General features: G+C 42.2%; 3 protein-coding genes across 5 annotated transcripts in view; 1 reads left to right on the forward strand and 2 right to left on the reverse strand.

Annotated features, from left to right (window-relative positions):
• si:dkeyp-72e1.9 (syntaxin-binding protein 4) overlaps positions 1-4,234 on the forward strand; it is a 52,322-nt gene extending 48,088 nt beyond the window's left edge. For all 3 annotated transcript variants that reach the window (XM_047570862.1, XM_047570864.1, XM_047570863.1), the window contains exons 18-21: positions 805-921; positions 1,846-1,895; positions 2,035-2,165; positions 3,134-4,234. In XM_047570862.1, coding sequence (XP_047426818.1) covers positions 805-921; positions 1,846-1,895; positions 2,035-2,165; positions 3,134-3,192 — 357 coding nt within the window. In that variant the 3' untranslated portion in view covers positions 3,193-4,234. The remainder of the gene's footprint in view (positions 1-804; positions 922-1,845; positions 1,896-2,034; positions 2,166-3,133) is intronic.
• A 1,047-nt stretch (positions 4,235-5,281) lies between these two features.
• rrn3 (RRN3 homolog, RNA polymerase I transcription factor) lies at positions 5,282-12,448 on the reverse strand. The gene is made up of 17 exons (XM_047570786.1): positions 12,090-12,448; positions 11,518-11,574; positions 11,348-11,437; positions 11,094-11,223; positions 10,943-11,002; positions 10,726-10,789; positions 10,251-10,320; positions 9,652-9,750; positions 8,855-8,950; positions 8,632-8,755; positions 8,217-8,347; positions 7,590-7,720; positions 7,313-7,500; positions 7,110-7,218; positions 6,123-6,275; positions 5,895-5,979; positions 5,282-5,799 (listed from the first exon to the last, which is right to left on the reverse strand). The coding sequence occupies exons 1-17, from the start codon at positions 12,183-12,185 to the stop codon at positions 5,650-5,652; spliced, it is 1,833 nt and encodes a 610-aa protein (XP_047426742.1). The 5' UTR covers positions 12,186-12,448; the 3' UTR covers positions 5,282-5,649.
• Positions 12,449-14,883: 2,435 nt separating this feature from the next.
• si:dkeyp-72e1.6 (transmembrane protein 238-like) lies at positions 14,884-17,885 on the reverse strand. The gene is made up of 2 exons (XM_047571978.1): positions 17,231-17,885; positions 14,884-15,966 (listed from the first exon to the last, which is right to left on the reverse strand). The coding sequence occupies exon 1, from the start codon at positions 17,769-17,771 to the stop codon at positions 17,238-17,240; it is 534 nt and encodes a 177-aa protein (XP_047427934.1). The 5' UTR covers positions 17,772-17,885; the 3' UTR covers positions 14,884-15,966; positions 17,231-17,237.
• Between the last annotated feature and the right edge of the window lie 457 nt (positions 17,886-18,342).

The raw sequence follows: 18,342 nt of genomic DNA on the forward strand, positions 1-18,342 counted from the left end.
CTTATATGAGTTAACTCAGTGTACTAGTATAACAAACTGGTTCAAATCTGTGCTGCGTGTGTCTTGAAACTTTAGTTGTAGTTCAGAACAGCTGATTATGGAGGAGAGTCTAATCTTTATGTGCAGATTCAATCTGCTCTCACAGCAAATATTGATTGATTTTCCTGTTTTTTTTTTTCCTGAGCTGAAGCTCCCTTTGATTTTACTACAGCACCGCGTTTGCATGAAAGTCTCTCAGCCTGACACGTCAAAGAAAAAGAGGAGAACAGAGAGCAACCGGAGCTTTAAAGGAAGGAGCTGCAGCTCATTTAGTTTTACTGACGGCCTCCCCACCAGTCTTCTCTTCGTCTTCTCTTCAGTTTCGTATGACGTCCGTGTATATTCTCCACTTTTCGGTGGCTGTCTCCGCCCGCGCAACACGCACCGCGTTACCGTGGTCTGTCCAGCGGCGTGGAAAATTTCCACAGCCCTCACTTGAGCGATACCTTTCTAATGAGATCTCGTTAATGCCCTTAAAGCTCTTAGTGAGACGTGGCCCCCGTAGTAACACGCAGCCAAAGGGGATGTCAGACAAATCAGGAACAGCTGAGGTTTATTTGGAGGCGGTTTCAGGTGTGTAATGTTGGTGTCACATCGGTTTTTCAGTTTGAAAGCACTGATTGAAATATGTATAATAACTTCGGAGGTTCAGATGCACTGTATCTTTATTTAATTCTTTTACATCATTAAAAACTTGCTGATTTAAAAAAACGTTCTTTCTGAACGAACACGTCTTTACTCGTCTGAAATGTGTTTGTCCGTCAGGAGGAGGTGGTGGAGCTGAGCAGGAGGCTGACGAACATCGACTGCCAGCTGAGGAAGTCGGAGCTGAGCAGGAAACACCTGGAGATCTCCAACAAGAAGCTGCTGGGCTTCGCTCAGGTACGGCTCTCACCTGAGCGCCCTCGCGACAAAGTCTGACGTCTCCTCGACTTCAGGACCCCGAGGAGGTCGTCGGTAGATTAGACCCGCGATGGTCTGCGTGTGTTCAGCCTCGCACCTCGTGATCCGTCCCAGATTTCACGGTCTCAGGCCAAAGGAAAGGTTCACGACACCAAACGTTTCCCAGATGGAGTCAGTTTGCCCCCTAGTGGCTGAGTTACACACTGACGCTCTCTGCTGTGAACTGCACAGACCGGTTTAGAAACATGTGGACTTACACGTTTAACCAGTTCTTGACAGGATCAAGGTTAGACTGGGTCAGACCTTGAGCACCTGCAAGGTTTGATTGTCCTCAATCAAAAAAGGCTGCAAGAAAAGGTCAGATCCATGCAAACATAGTGACAGCTGAGGAATTTGCTCATATAAGGGCCAGTAGTGAGCACAAGCTCCAACGGTCCAAAAGTCTCCTACAAATTCCTCCAAAACAAAATAATAATAATAATAATAAATAATAATAATAATAAAAGCCTGCACAGAGATTAATTTTGTTTTCAAACAAAAAACTCACTTTTCCAATTTTACAGGTAGATTTTAAGCGACTTCCCACTCTGTCTTTCAGTGGTGTCCTATGGAGCCCACATGCTGCCTCACAATTATACCCGTCCTGTCAGAGGATAAAACCAGCATTTTCTCATGTTAATGTAGGCAAAGCGAGTCACTATGTTTCTGTCTTAGTCTGATTTTTCAAAACACCTTCCTCTGGGGATAAAAGATAAATCTAATGCACACGTGTTACGTCTGCAGTTCCTCAAATGGCCACTTGAGGCTGGCTCCAAATGAGATGTTAAAATGTTAAAAAGTGCAACTTCACAGCAGAAATAAACATGTTAAAACCAGGAAGGTAATGCTTCTCTGTCTCTACAGAGCGTCCACAAAGTGTTGACGACGCCCAGTCTGTTTGGAGGAGAAGGCGGGTAAGAAATCCACAACGCAACATTATCAGGTTCACTGGTGGCAGGAGCATTAAGGATCCTTCTGTAATCCACTCTTCCTGTGTGTGTGTGTGTGTGTGTGTGTGTGTGTGTGTGTGTGTGTGTATTTGGTGTTTACCAGGAGCAACATGTCGCCTCCGATCACAGACAGCCCCGACACCCCATCACCACTTCCTGATCCTGCCTTCCAGCTGGCTGTGGAGGCCAAAGAGCTGGTGGAGGGCGTGTGCACCGTCGCTGCTGACGACAAAGGTAGAGAGGACGACGGTTTTCACGACCCCCGCATCCCCTTCACAAAATGAAAAGTCACGAGCCGCGATTTTAATAATTTTTTATTTTAAACTGAAAATCAAATAACCGCTCAGTTTTTGCTCCATGTTTCCATTTCTGGAAACGGAAAATCCAGTGACCAAAACATGCATTTTTGCAAAATAAAAGCGATATTTCTGAAATTTGTAGAATTGCGCCACTTTGAACGCGTTTCCATTGAAAGGTATTTTGGTGAATGAGATTTGACTCTCGTAAACTCTCATCTCACGATTTCCCACAATTCTCTTAAATTCTCATCACACGAGACTTCACTTTGAGCAAGATGGACTTTAAATGAACTGGTCACATGACTCCCTGCGTCATCTCTGGTGACACCAGTGACAGGGAAATATGAAAAAAGTGTTTCCATTGCAAGTTTGCAATAAACTTTTATATCAGTACGTCTTAAAAAACACCTCATGAGAGCGTAAAAGTGTTTTAGTTTTAGATATTTGAGAGGTTTTTCAAAATGTGGGCGTTTCCATTACCAGATTTTTACCAGATATTTAAAAATTTCAGTCAAGTTCATTTAATCATTTTTGAGGATAAATTTTACAAATCTTGCTATTGTTTCCTCTAGTTTTTTCCTTGTATTTTTTTTTTTATATATAACGTGGCCCTAAATTACAGGATAAAACAAAAAAGTTAGGTCCCCTTTAGGCTTCCATACGTCATTCATCATCGCTTCATGAAGGACCAAATAAATAACGTGACCCAGTGCAAAGTTAGTTTATCTGATGATACACAATGTCCAACTTTTGTCTCAATTAATTAAATGTAAGGAGTCGGTACGTAATAATGGGAGCAATTTAGGTTCTTGATATTCTTGTTTTGCTGCTAAATACAAGCGAATTCTTAGTAGACTGTGAGGGTTTCTGAGAAATTACTCATGAAATATTAATTTGTTTCAGCATCTACGAGTGCGTCCGAGGGGGCGTCAGTCCCAGCTCTGAGTCCGCATGAAGTGTGAGGAGCCAGAGAAGACGGAGGGAGGGAGGGAGAACCGCCGCGGGCCGGGCTGAAGAGGCCAAAACCAGCGGCTGAACCCCCACCGACGGCAAGACACTCCAGCACGACTTCAGAACCCAACAACGCGGCTTCAACAAATCCACATCACCACAGCTCCCGGGCGACTGATTGATCACGTTTTAATGCCAAAGCCCCCCCAAAGAAAAAAACAGTGTCCCACCGTCTCTTCTCTGCAGGGTTCAGCGGCGGGAGGCGTCGACTCAGCCGCGACCCGAGGACTCTTTGGATGATAAGTCACAGAAGTCTCTATGAGAAATGCTCTGCCAAATAAATAAAAGTCTGCTCCTCTTTTTTTTTTTTCCCTCCTGTGTTAACTCTTAACAGCAGGTGTTGTTGGGGGAGCTGCATGACTGAGTCCACAACACACACAGCTGCTGTAAACCTTGTTAAATCTCCTCCCTGACCTCTTTTGTACCCCCGCTCTCAGAGTCACTCCACGGACTGCATGTAACGGAGGACGCGTTTGCTTGGAAAGGCGTTTAAAGAGTCTCCTCTCTCTCAAACGTTGAGCAGAAGAGTAGAAGAAAGAGGAAAAAAGCAAAACATCAGCAGTGTCCCTTTCCCATCATTGCTAACTCTCCCCCGTGTCTTTACCCATTCATAAAAAGGCACGAAGCGAAAGGTTTTAAAGGTGTCGGACACGAGCGGCGCTAAAGCTTCATCTGCAGCTTCATCTGCAGCTTCCCATCACTGCATGGTTCATGTTTGCGACTCCCGTGTCCGGGAGGGAGGGGTGTGGGGGCGGCTCCGGCTACATGAGCTCGTATTTTGGTAGTCGCAGAGCAGTAGGCAGTAGGCTACATGTGGAGCATTGATTTTATTTGTACAGACGGCAGCAAGTTAAAAAAAAAAAAAAAAGCCTAAAAAAAAAAAAAGAGAGAAAATTTAAAACATGTCCTGTAATTCAGCCAGATTGCATCTTTGGTGTGGCCTCGAATTCTTTCTGTTACTGTTTTATATTAAAGGAATAACTTATAACTGGAGCTGGAGTCGTGTGTCTTTTATTTATATTGTTTTTTGTTTGTATGTACACCAATCAGCCATGACATTATAACCACCAGCCGGAGAGGTAAATAACAGTTACCATCTTGTGACAATCAGTGCGTTTACATGCGCAGCTTAATGGAGCTATGCTCGATATTAAACTTTCTGAATGCCGTCCTTGTCCCAGTTTACGTGCAGCGGAGAAAATCGAATAACTGACGGGAACATGTCCTCCTCCTCTACACTAGGTGGCGATATGTGTCTAATTAATACCACGTTGATACGGCCCCCTTCCCAGTGGACCTATTACATCATATAATAAACAAGAGTCTTCATGTTTCAGACCAACATTTCAAACTACAACCAAATGGATAATAGTTCAGCTTTTTTCAACGTCGTACGTAATGTGTTTTGCTCTGTTTACCGTCGTCTTCCGTGACCGTCTTTCTTGGATGTTTCTGTTCCAGGGTCATACGCCAGCGCAGCAATTGTGGAGCATGCGCACACGCGTTATCCAGTTAAAGTCCGATTAAGGCGTATACATGGCCGAGAAAATCGACTTCCAGAGCAGAGCAGAGATTAGTCGGGGTAATGTGTTTACATCCACTTAAATTGTCCAGTTAAAGTCGGATTAAGGCAATAATTAGTTTTTTTCACGTGCATGTGAACGTACTGAATGTTACTTAGACATGTAGCACCCACCTAAACCACATCTAACACCCCCACCCCATAGCAATGACTCTCCTTGATGGCAGCAACCACAAAAACTAAAAAAAAAAAAAAAACACAAGGTGTTGACCCGGCCTCCAATGCAGAATAGCTTTGGAGGCACAAGGGAGACCTACAGGCAGGTGGTCATAATGTTATGCCTGATCAGCGTGACTCTTGGATAAACTGCTTAAAGTAGAGGAGTTATGATGAGCTAAGAATGGATTCAACTCAGACTTGAGTTTCTTTTTTTTGTCTCTGATCTTTGTAAAACCTCTGGGGAGTGGGGTAGTATTTATGTAAAAAACAAAAAAGAAATGTTTTCCTCTCGGCAAATATATCATCTAATCCTTTAGTTTAATTAGTTAAATGTTCTTCCATACAGAAAAAGAAACGAAAGCAAAGACCTGTCTACAGCAGTTCACGTAAAGCTGTTAAAACTAGACGAACCTCTTTAGACCATCGATCATTCAGGGCTCCACATTTCACTGTTGTCTTTATATATATATATATGTACACAGATACATTAAAAAAAAAAAAAAAACAGGTGAGTGTTCGTGTTTGAGCACATATCTCAGGGCTGATTTGTGTGTGTTGAATCCTAAACTGTGCAGGTGCATGTCCGTTCAGCTTACTGCGGAGTAAAGAAAAAAGGTCCCACTCTAAATACGAGGGTTCAACGAGGACAGTCCACCGGTCTGAGGGACTAGAACGGCCTCTGGAGGATGCAGGGGGGCGAACCCACGCTGCTCGGGTTGAGGAGGTTCGACTCGTAAGAGCTGGGCGTCATTCCCACGATGCCGTCGTTCTGCGGCGTCTCCCCCCTCAGGAAGTCGTCCTCGTCCTCCCTCGAGCTCTGACACACGGGAACAAACACAGTCAGGGCATCAAATAGAACATTTAGATATTTTTTTGGTGTGTTTGGCCACGAGTAATTTCCCATCAACTCACCTGTTGGGCTGTTTTTGTGGGAGGCAACTCTGTGTCTGCAAGTTCCTCCCAGACCTGGTACAGAGGCTCAATCAGCTGACCTGACCTGTAAACATGTTTATGGTTGTTTTTATTGTGTAGTTTAAGCTTCCTTGTCCAGACTAGTTGGGTCAACCCTCAGGTGGAGGCAAGTCTCTCCGGTTTGTGCCATGTTCGTGTTTAAATGTGAGAATAACGGTGCGGCCGTACCTCTTGAGGACGTAGGGGTCGAAGGGGAAGAAGCTGTCCAGTGGGTTTGTGTTGGTGCTGATGCAGTCTCCACCTCCGGAGCTGCGCACCACCGGCAGCGCCAGGCGGTTGTTCCTCTCGATGATGGTGTAGCAGAACACCACTTGATACTTCCTGCAACAGAAAAATACAGCTGTAGACGACCAGGAGGACGAGGAAACAACTTACACGCACAACAGACGCACAGCAGTTTGGCATTGAAACAAAAAATATGTATGGAGCTTTGGTGCGTTTACTTGGGAGGTTGCAGAACTTTTACTTTTAAATGACAGTTTTGCATCTTAAGTTCTTTCAGACAGCAGGAACTTTTTTTAATAGTTCCTGCAACTTTTGGCAAAACAGGAGCCGAGAACTTGTGTAGATCTTAGATTTTTACGATCCTTTTTTTTCCCGGATTTTTCGAGCACAAGAGGAACTGAGAGCGGCCACCATCCATTATTTAAAAAGAAAGATCGGTAAAACTAGCTGTTTGCCATGCACGTATAGTTCTTGATGTTAGGAGTAGAAAGATTTAGAAAGGTTTACTTGAGCCTGTTTGTGAGTGTCGTTATAATACAGACTGGCTGTTTATTACCTGACTTCCTGTTGGTGGCGTGAATGCAAAGAAAATTGGGAAGTTCCCAGAACATCTTGATCTTACAGTTCTTCTTGTACCAGCAGATACATAAAAACTAGAGATTGACTAATATAAGGGGCTGATATTTGTGGTTTTTACTGGTATCGGTTAAATTCAGACATCTAACATTTGTTATTTTCATCATGTAAATGAAGGGAGAAAAGGCAAACTCCAAATATTGGCTCAGAAAAATTAGCAGCAGGTATCGGCGAAGGCTGATGTAAAAAAAAAAATTTTTTTTAAATAACGGTATCGGCCCTAAAAAATCCATATCGTTCGATCTCTAACAGAAACCTTCAGATAAATACAACAAGCAGTATTTGATATGGTACCTGGTGATGGCAGCAAACATGCTGGTGACTGAGGGCAGGCAGACTTTCAGAGGGTTCAGCTGACACATCACCACCCGCTCCAGGTTCAAACTCTGCAGGTACTCGAGTCCTGACACCAAACAAACACACTGATGTTACTTTTCGATGCTCAGACGTGTTGCTGTGTGTCACTTGCCACTTGTTCGGATGTGCACTCTTTCTACCTTTCTTCATGTTGGCCTCCAGCATGGCCCTGTGTCTGAAGATGAGCGTGTAGAAGACGGACTGGCAGGCCGTGTAGAAGGGCCCGTGCAGGCTGGTGTCGCAGCACACCTGTTTGCCGCTGCTGTCCTGGCTGTCGATGTAGCCGTGGATCCAGGAGATCAGCAAATCCAAACAGGCCCGCACGGTCCTGAGAAGAGGCGGACGCCGGATCAGAACAAGAGCTTGAAATAAAGGAAAACACGCTGCGCCGTCGACTTTCATCTGTTTTCAACTCACACCACGGGGACGAACTTGGCCCGGGCCAGGAAGCTTCCCAGGTACACAGCGGCAGCCTGGCGGATGACGGGAGGCTGAGAGGGGTTCTGCAGGATCTTCCACAGGTGATCAAGGAAGGCCTCGGCTAGGGCCTGTGGTACAGAATAAAGAAAACACAGAACGTAAAGCACACCAGAAACATGACATTAGAATTGGATTTTAAATTAGAATTCACATATTTATTGACATATTCTAGCAAACAACACAATATAAGGGTTATTTCAGCACTACTTTACATTTTTAAAGATTTATGAGCTATTAAAAACATTAGACTAAAAAGATTTATTGTCATAAAACACCTTTTAGCATAGTCATTAGTAATGTATCATATTGGTTTTCAAATTTGAATACATTTCTCGAGGACATGATATAAACCCTTACGCAGACGATGAACTCAATTATCCTCTTGATAAACCTTTTAACTTGTATTTAATGGCTTAATCATAAAAAAAAAAAATGTTTGTTTGGAAGGATCTGAAGCAAGACGGCAGATCAGCAGTTACCGGAAACATTTCATTTATGTTACTGCTGCACGCTTTAACCTGAATCTGCTTTATTTCCAGCCACAACGGCGCAAGTTGCACTGACCAGTCTGAAGCTGCAGATGTAGAAGAGCGTGTACTGGACGTGACAGGATGCGTAAGTGGGCAGAATGAGCTTGTCAAACACACTCAGCAAATCTTTGTACAGCTCCTTGGTCCTTTCCACGTGAAGAGAGCCTGAGAGAGAAAACAGAGAGAAAACCACTCGAGAGGATGATTCATAACTAAAAAAAAAATAGCTGATCTGATCTACAATCATCATTGTATGGCTCTATGGCCGTAACATTCACATTTCTAATTCTAAATCACAGACAGGTAATAATAAAATCAATCCTTGAGAAATACCTCCAGTCATATTGTGGCTTTGAGATTCTTTTAGATCTTGTTTTCCTCAGTCAAATCTTACATTAGTTAGTATCATGTTTAAAGAGGCTGTAGTAAAAGCTAAGCTCTTCATGTACCGTTGTCGTGACAGACGTCCTTGATGTACGCCAGCAGCACGGCCATGAGGCTGTCCAGCCTCTCGGCCACCGGATGAGCCATCGACGTCTTCCCGGCAGGCTTATCTGCTGACATGTCCTCGTCCTGACGGAGGACAAGAGGAGAGTCAGTCCTCCAAACTTCCATTTCTTCTACAATTATAGAAATCTGAAAAATCTCATCCTAGGAGGTTCTGGCTGTTACCATGTCAAAGAGTCCCTCTTCAGTGTGTTCCTCTGTCCTCTGGTTCTCGACTGCATTTTCTTCTGCCTCCTCGATGTCCGCTCGGGACGCACTCACCTAGAAAACATGTGGACTGACGTGTTAAAAGATACAAGAAAAGAGACTGTATCCACCTTCCGAGTCCCTGTTACTTTCAAAAGCCACATTTCCATTTTCCCTGGGAACCAGGAACCTAAACGTACATCAATGAGTTCCCCCAGCCGGGAACTATAATGAACCTCGTGGAAATTATACTACCTTCATAAAGTTCCACTTGTTGGGTGCTGCATTTAAAAAGTGAAGGGACTTTGAGGGTGGGGCTCGCAGTGTTTGACTGGTGGAGTACTCACTGCAGTTTTTCCTCACAGTCAGTCACTGTGTAGTAGTACTTTAGTCAACTACATTAACTTACTTACTACCTACTAGATTTAGCCATTTGGATGCTTTAAAATTATTTTATTCCCAGCATTGACTCAATAAATTGCAGTGATGTCTGTAGTCTTGTGCATTGCTGCCACCTACTGGACTGGAGTGAGGAGGATGATGACGTAGTCACGTGTAAAATAAATTCTTATACTACAGCAAAGTAACTCAGTGGAATCAAAGACAACCAATGATCTAAAGGAACCAGAACTTTAAAGCTTTTCTGACTAAAGCTTTAAAAGTTCCTGGTTGTTTGGGAGTAAATGCAGCTAAAGTTAAACATAAACCTTAGACTTTATTGGCCATTTAAAGTTGTGATGCGGGGCAGTAGAATAATATGGAGCTGTAGCACTCACGTCCAGTTTGAGCACCTTCCCGATGATCACCTCCAGCACGTCTCGTCTAATTGATGGTATGTACACCGTCACCCTCAGGAGGTTGTGGACGTAACACTCCTGTAAACAAGCATCAACATAAGTGCGGTTAATACTGCGAATACACAACAATACTCACGGCACGGAAGATGTTGCAATAAAACTGCTGCGTAATTATTGCAAAAATCAAACAAATTAATATGAATTCAGTCAATGTCTAATCCGTCAACGAAAATCTGTTTTCTGACTCCTGTGAAGTCATCGACATTAATTTATTCACCATTTAATGATGGTTGAAAGGTATCCTTTGCATGTGATGACAGTCAGCCTGAATGAGATCCTTAATAAACAATTTGTACCTGATACTAAAATCTAGTTTGTATCCAGTAAATCTATCTGGATCAGATAATGCAAAGTGAAAAAGCATGTGAGTAAAGTCGGACACACTGTGATGAGATCTCAGCAGGTTTAAGTTCACTACTGCACCAAAGTAGCACATTTTAATAAATCTTAAGGTTACACACATGGAGAGATGTCATTTTCCTGATCGCTTGTTCATGTTTGCCTCGGTTTCCTCTTACCAGTGTTCTGGAGGATTTCTGTACGAACGGGAAGTTGTCCTGCAGAATCGGCATCAGGAAGCGACTCGTGCTAAAACAAGAGAACAAATATTTATAGTCACATGTTAACTACAATATTAGGTTGGTGTTACAACTCGGTGTATAGACACAAAATCACAAGAAAACATAAAGTTCAAGTAAATTTAATATGTATTTTAAGTTGTTTTAGTCATTTATAAGTAGTTATGACACATTAAGTCATGTATTGATGGATTAGACACAGTTTGCAGATATGGTCAATAGTTAAAGAGAGAATGAGAGGAACACTTTTCAACAACGTAGATTTCCTTCCAGAGAGGAGGCAACGAAGGGCAATGAAGCAGGTCGTCAGTGCAAGTGATTAATAAAACAAACTCTAACACTTTGAACTAAGGCTCATTACATGACTAAGAGAGTAAAACATAAAAATAAAAATATCACACGGCAGATGACTTACGATGGGACATATCTGGTGATGAGCTGTAGCGCCTGGTGACACTGATTGAAGTTTCTGGGAAGATCTAAAACAATAAATGAATAAAAAAGAAAATAAATGAAATCAAAGGAGCTGTATGGTGTCAATTCATCTGCATTTAATGTCAGAATAAAATGTGATGATTGGAAGCCATTCACACTAACATCCCTCCAGAATACAAAAATAAAAAGCTGCTCACTCTCATCTTCATCATCTGAATCAGAGATGTCCACTCCTCCTTCACAGATGGTCACTCTCTCTGAAAAACAAAACACAGCCACATATTTTAAGGCTCTGACGCCACCTGATTTAATTTACGATTATTCAGGCGTCAGTCGGAGGGAGCGTACTGGGAGTAAAGTGGGACACCACCATCTTGAGGCAGGCGCACAGGTAGACCGTCTGAGCCGACACCAGGTTACTGAGGAAGGCCATGTACTCCTCCACCACGGCCTGGCTCCGACCCACCCACGGAAGCCGCTGGAAACAAAAAAATCACACACACACACACAGATTCACCATGGAGGCACAATCTCAGTCTCCACTGCTGCACCTAAATGTTGAAAAACTACAAAACAAGCCTCTGCGCCGCCTCCATACTCACCAAGATGGTATAAATAAGTCGTTCGTGGTCCTTGGTGAGCTGGCTCACACAAGCCCGAAACTCCTGCAGCCAGCTGATGATCTGAGCATCCTGTAGAGAGGAGGAAATCAAAGCTGCATAACAAAGGCTTCAGGTTTTCACACGGATCACAGGTGGATGCTTTACTGTACCTTTATCTCAGGATCAGCCAGCTGATGTTGCAGCAGCTCGTAACCACTCGAGTCTCCCTTTAAAGAAGGAACAGACGCAGCATAATTAGCCAAATGAGATGAATTACATCGCCTATTCGTCAGGAAAACGCACCGTGTCTCAAAGCTAAAATCATGTCTTTGGATGTGGTGGAACAGGATCATTCACATCATGTAGGTTTGTACAGTTTACCTATTGACACTGACGAGCCCTTACTAGGGCTGTTTACTGTTTTTGCTGTTAAGTTTAAGAAGGTGTGTAAAGTATGTAGGGTCCAGGGAGAGGCATCCTTTCAGTATTTTGGTGCAATGCAATCAAAATAAGTGAGCGTGCCTTTAAAACAAAGACTTTAAAACAATCATTTGGCTGTTTATTGTTAAAACACATTTAATTATTATATAACAAATGGATTACGGCATTTTTGACATTTTACAGCCAGTGACACGTTCCTTTGTGTCTGTGTTGTCTTCTGTGACGTTGACTCCTTTAAAATGCTCATGTCAATAGTAAACTTTTAATTTTCAGCACAGTTTAACTCAACGACATCACTCACCTGCCTATATTTCTCAAGTGTCTCCTCAACGCTGCCCCCAAACCTGACAATCTTCGCAGGTGGAGTGTTCAAAAACTCCCGACTCTCTATCTCCATATTCACACAGCCTCCTGAAAATATCAACAACCACCGGCTAACGACTGCTTTTACTCGGCTAAGTTAGCTTTCTTCAAGCTAAAGAAAAAAAAAACGTCGAGTCGTGGGGGATATTTCGAGCTAGTTTCATCATTAGCCTCGGCTAATATTCAGTCACGGTCTGACATTTAAATAGTAACATTTATTTATTGCACATGTTTGGAGAATAAACTCCGCGACTGCCTTGTCTAGCGCATGTGCGAGCTAGGTTTTCGTAACCGGAAGAGAACCCTGTGTTTACGGAAGTGAATCTCGGTGTCGCATTCAAAGACGTCCGGAATAGTCGAATTATGGTGTCACTGGTTCCGTTTGTGCACATGTTAATGAACTTGACTGTGTGCGGTCAGTACTTCATTATTTATGACCGTAAAATCATCTAGTACACACTGTCCCATGCATTCTGTAAAGTAGACATTCTTTTATTTTAAGTTGTATGTTATTTTATTTCTACAAAACCGTGGTTCCTTCTTGATGAAACTTAATAAGACAAATATTGTGCTGGTTAAAACCTTAAGACTTTTTGTTATGTGCCAGTTTGTATCGATTTTCTGAAATTATCATTATTAAGATGCCAATGAGACATTTTCAAACCTTGCATACAGATAGCAGAAAATAAATCTAATGACCAAACATGAACATTTAGTTTCCTTGGAGACAGAAAAGAACACAAAAACAAACCCATCAGATGTATAAGCACTATTTAACACAAGTGGATTAAAAATAAAACAGATGCCTTCATTATATTATCTAACAGTGACTACTTATTTTGTCACTTTGGGGAGTTTAGCATGCCTCCTTTGTGTGTATTTTCTGTTTTACTTCCTGCCTCCAGTGTTTTGTGTCACCTGCATTTTTCAGCCTCTTTACTTTTTTCATTGTGATATTCTGCTTGACAGTTTTAAAACAATTTAATTTAAATAGCATAATAATAAAATAATTTATTAATTTCTGGAGTGACACAAATCATCCATGTATATTTAACGTACCATTCATGAGAGACTAAGGGACAAGAAGCTGTTTAGCTTCCTATCAAGTACAGGATGACTCATACCTTCAGTGTTTTTATATAGCTACAGTGGACTATTTATGTCCATTGTCTATGTAGTAATACAAAAAAAAAAAAAAACTTTTGGGACATGTATTACTGTATTATTCCAGTTGATGTAGTCATGGACTTGCGTTTACTCATCAAATACGTCATAAATTTGGTCATCTACAGCTGGATATGTTGCTTTGCAACATGCTTTATGAAAATGGGAGTTGAAGATAAAAATGAGAAGGAACGGCAGTATCATAAAAGTCAGCTCGTTCCAAAGGTTAGACGCTGAGGCTCCTTATCTTTATTGGTGGGGATAAGGACACATGCTGCCAGCTCCACCTGTTTTTCCACCGCAGTATTCAGTTCAAAACCAACAGCACCCAGCATAAACATTACATGTTTATGTTGTTTCTCCCCGTGTAACATGTCTGCTGCTGAATAACTGTGCACAGAAGTATCAGTAAGTCCAACCTAATGAGTAATATCTTAACAGAAATCATGACCGTTCCCTGTAGTAAGGTAAGGGTCACAGCATGAAACTGAATCAGTGGGCCGGCCTGGTAGCCTCATCCCAAAACATTTACTGCTGTTATCTCGGCAGGAGTCGCTTCTGCTCCGTTACCCAAAAGGTGTGTCTGGTTGCTGATTTTATTGTGCTGTGTACGTTTCAATTATTGGATTTTCATTTCTGGTATTAATAAATAATGTTACATTTAATGGTATTTGATTGGTGCTGGATGAAGAGGAAGGTACAGTACATCTGGCCTTATTCCACACATACCATTGAGGTCTCTTGTTATAGAGGTTGGGGTGGATGGATGGGTTCACGAAACACTAGGCTCTAACAGGGAAACAGCTGCTTGTTTTTCACTCTTCAAACCAATAGTCAGATTAGTTTCACTTAAACGGGAACCAAGCTATAACATACGTGAAGGATTTCAGTCGTCCCGGGGCTGGTATTGATCAAAGGTTCTCCAATTACAGCCGAGTATTTAGTTATGTTGTTTTCAGATGGGCACCTTCCTCTTGGGTTCCTAACAGAAACCTAAACTCGTCACCAGACATTTAGAACTAAATAAAACAACTTGAATTAGCGTCAAAAAATATTCAGAAAACCCAACAAATCCAACTGGTTTTGTCTCAGTAAAACTAAACTCTACCCCAAATTAGGATAATTTCCTAAACTTGGCAGAGGTTTCATAGATGTGTTAGCTACTTGTTGTCCAACAAGCAGCTAACACATGTGGCGTAACTCCTGTGGGTTGTAAAGCAAAATTTATGGCTGTAGACTGGGGGACATTGGACACTGGATGTCCTTTCTTCTCTATTCTAGGTATGTGTACAGGAAGACAGCTAAGAGGCAGTTTGAGGAGCTTGGACAGACACTTTCAATATGTGGTTAGCATGTTGGTCACCAAGCCCTGCTATGAGCAAAGTGTGAGAATAAAAGTCACTCTTAGAGGTGACTGTTATCACCCATAAATGACCTCACGAGATCATTATTCACTGCAGCTTGAAGCCCAGAAATAACTTAACAATTTTCACTTAATTACATCACTGATTTGTTAATATGTGATCTGGCACTTACTAATCGATAGCTGAGACAATGATGCATTCCTCTTTGGTTAAAAAATATTTAATCAGGAAGTGTCATCAAAATTCAAGAGTTCTTCAGTGAGAAAGACCTGAGAAAGAACAAACTAGACACATTTACTGTGTACACAATATCACAGCAAGGCAATTCAGTCACACAAAACAGACATAACATACATATAAACCAAAGTCACACATAGCAGACAGATCAGTTTTACCTTTTCAGTTCACACAGCCTGAAAATTAAACCATTTTCTTTCTTTCTTACAGTAGACCAAACACAAATAACCATTAGCATAAACCCTTTGTTACCCTTTGTCAAACTTCCTGTGTTACTGTTGCTAGGTTAGACAAACAATTGCCATCTGGGGGTCCATTAGCATAGAAAATTGTTGACAAACCTGCAGACTTAATTAAGCCTCACAAGCCACAATTTTGATTCCTCAGACATGTGTGGGTACAGAGGAGAAAATACATAAAAAATGAAAACTGGTGAAAGACATGTGGCATTTCCAATGTCTGCTAACGTTAAGCACGGTTACTGAGGTTTGCTGTCTCGCCTCCACGTTACCTCTAACTCTACCTTTTTTTTGTGAATGGCCCCCCAACATTGCTATTGCATTACATTGCCAGGACTTAACGAAAGCGTGGGAGCCCCCCCCGGTTGGCGGTCACAGAAAAACCCGTAAAAACCAACACAGGTTTAGTTTGGTGGCGGCTCAGATTTGAGGTGTGGACGTTCTGGTTAAATCTGGGCTGAGCTCAGTTTCTTTTACCTACATGTAAACAAGTTCTCTGGTTAAGTCCATTGATGCTCACTCATAGTTCACTGTGGATTTCCTGGGAAATCACACCATGAACCGCTGCAAGTCTCTCGAAGATTTGTTGAGAAAATATCCATCCTTAGGTCTTCTTAAACTCGACAACCGGTAACGCGTGTGCAGATATCACAATGAATGATTTGATTCAATGATTTCTCATAATCTCAAAAACACAAACAGTAAAAAAAAAAAAAAAAAAAATGAAGCATCAACTGAAGTCAAGTGAAGACAGCTTAGGAGTCTCTAGGTCATGTTCTTCGTATAGTGTTGCAAGGATCCAGATAAGTCTCTGTAGAGAAAAGAGATAAATTTACAATAACATATCATAAAGTAATTTCAGAGCGTTTTATCAGAAACTTCTCCATCCGTCTGTGATTTCTACGGAAGTTACAGGTAAGCCCGCTATTGTTGGAACTGAGGGCCTTGTGTTTTAGTAAGAAGTGAACCGTGGTTAATGATTGGCCCCTGATAAGAGACTTTTTACTGCCGCAGCCACAGGCAGCTTTTCTTTTTTTAGTTCCGCATTTAAACCAAATCAAACTAGAAAAGACAACAAGGTTGTACTCAGCATGGAGGACGTCCTCGTTAAACTTTAATCTGTTGTATAGATTTTCCTTTATTTACAGTGTATTTACAGTAAATTCACATTCTAAAAAATAATAATAATGATTATAATAACCAATGTTTTAATAAAATAAATAGCTTGCCTCTGTATATCATGCCGGGCGAGACCTGTTTTTTTATAAATCCCTCCTTAAAACTCATTTATTTATTATTTGCCGCTGAGTTATGTTTGAGAGCTGTGACTTTTTATTGTTTTAATCTTTGGCTATTAATAGTTCTCTGTTTTACTGTCACAGCTGAAGGACATTTGTCCCCACACATGAGCTCATGGATTCAGCTCGTAGTTTCTTCCGGTTAAAAAGGACTCTTGAGAAAATGTGTATCGTTATTGAATAATAATAATAATGATAATATAACAGTAATATTGAATTAATTAACTTCCTCTTCACGGTCTTGGCTTTGTGCGTTTGTATGTTTTATATATGTTTTCCAGGCTCTGACTACTGTGTACAGCAAACTTTGGTTTTTAAATGTGCTTTACAAATAAACTGACATTGATGTATGACTTAATAATCAGTTGACATTTTTCAGGTTTCACAAAACAAATAATCAACTAATTAAAGGTAGATATTTCCACTTAAATTATAGGACTACGCCCAGGTGGAGTGAAGAGGCCTTTGAGGCCTTAATGTAAAAGAGAAACATTAATTCTTCAAATATATGTGAATGTCACACATATTTGATCATCGTTTAAAATATCAACACTCATTATATTATTATAATACATATATAATTCTTATTATGGGGCTGCATTGGAGAATTTGTCCTTTCAACATGTGCAAGGCCTGTGTTAAATCCAGGATGTATCGACCCTTTTTTCTTCTGCTATTAAGCGACAGAACAAGGAAGAAAAGATTTTATTTGCACCGCTGTGAGTTTAATATTTCTTAAATTATTTTAACATTTAAAAGTTGTGAGAGAGGCCTCACCTGTTGACTATGTCGGCGAACTCTCCGTGGCCGTGTGCGGCATCTCTACGTGACAGCCCGCCACCGAGGAGGCTGCGGTGTGCGGGAAGTTATCCTGCGGGGTCACGGTGCCCATGGCAACGGACACCTGCTCCGCGTGCGGGGACACCTGCGGCCCCGCGGCCGACCGCCGCGAGCGTGTCGCGACGCCGCCGGTCGGTGGTCCGTTCCCGCGGAAGGAGCCCCTGATGCTGCTGGACAAGCGGCTGGAGATGCGCCTCACCGCGCCGCCGAGGCCGCCCAAGTCGCCCTTCTTCTTCTTCAGCAGCCCGACATCATCCTCCAGCTCCGCCGGGGGCACCTCGATGTTCCCGGAGTACCAGAACACCCACCAGATGAGGCTGAGGAAAATGACGATGGCGCCCGCGTAGATGAGCAGGTCGTAGAAAAACACGTTGACGAACACCCCGATGAGGAGCACGGCCAGTCCCACGATGTCAAAGGCCACGGCGAGCCAGAAGCAGCACACGCAGCGACCCAGGGCGCCGTACTCGGGTTCCATGTCCTTTCGGAGGAGACGCGGAGGTCTCGAACAATAGCCTCTTATTTCCCGGTGCCCCGGAGCGGCGGCATTGAGTTTCAGAGCGGTGTGAGCCAGGTCCCGCTCAGGTCGACCTGCGGAGACTCACCTCAAAGAGGAGGGGCGTGGTGCTCACGGGGGCGGGGCCTGAGGAGCTACCTGGCAGGTGAGTTCACGTGCTTTTTTTGTTGATTTCTTTTTCTTTTTTTTTATAATTTATTCCGAATACGAAAAACAGTGATTGCCACCAAACAAAATCCCTTCACAACACATAAACCGGAGGAAGCATAACAACAACAAAACACAGAAAAAAAGAAGAGATGAAGCATAGATTTTAAGCTTTCACTCCTTTGTCCAAACACATACATAAATTGAATGTATCTACATTGTCTTTTTGAAATTTCTGCTTTAAAATGGCACAAAATATCAACATATTTTCCACACAAGTCGTCAAAGAGAACCCAATTAATTAAATGAAACAGAAATATTATATTTGTGTATAAGTTTATTCCGGAAAATGAGTCAGTATTACACATCTGTGAGGTGCAAAAGT

Source organism: Mugil cephalus, chromosome 20, assembly GCF_022458985.1.
Source record: "Mugil cephalus isolate CIBA_MC_2020 chromosome 20, CIBA_Mcephalus_1.1, whole genome shotgun sequence".
NCBI classification, from domain to species: Eukaryota; Metazoa; Chordata; class Actinopteri; order Mugiliformes; family Mugilidae; genus Mugil; species Mugil cephalus.

Bases quoted from the DNA above. Each gene is read 5' to 3' on its own strand.
- rrn3 (XM_047570786.1), bottom strand. From the start codon at position 12,185: ATGGAGATAGAGAGTCGGGAGTTTTTGAACACTCCACCTGCGAAGATT. The intron at 7,501-7,589 runs GTGAGTTGAAAA...GCCTCTTCTCAG, and splicing joins GCCAAGTTCGTCCCCGTGGT to GACCGTGCGGGCCTGTTTGG. The intron at 7,219-7,312 runs GTAGAAAGAGTG...GTTTGGTGTCAG, and splicing joins GGAGGCCAACATGAAGAAAG to GACTCGAGTACCTGCAGAGT.
- si:dkeyp-72e1.6 (XM_047571978.1), bottom strand. From the start codon at position 17,771: ATGGAACCCGAGTACGGCGCCCTGGGTCGCTGCGTGTGCTGCTTCTGG.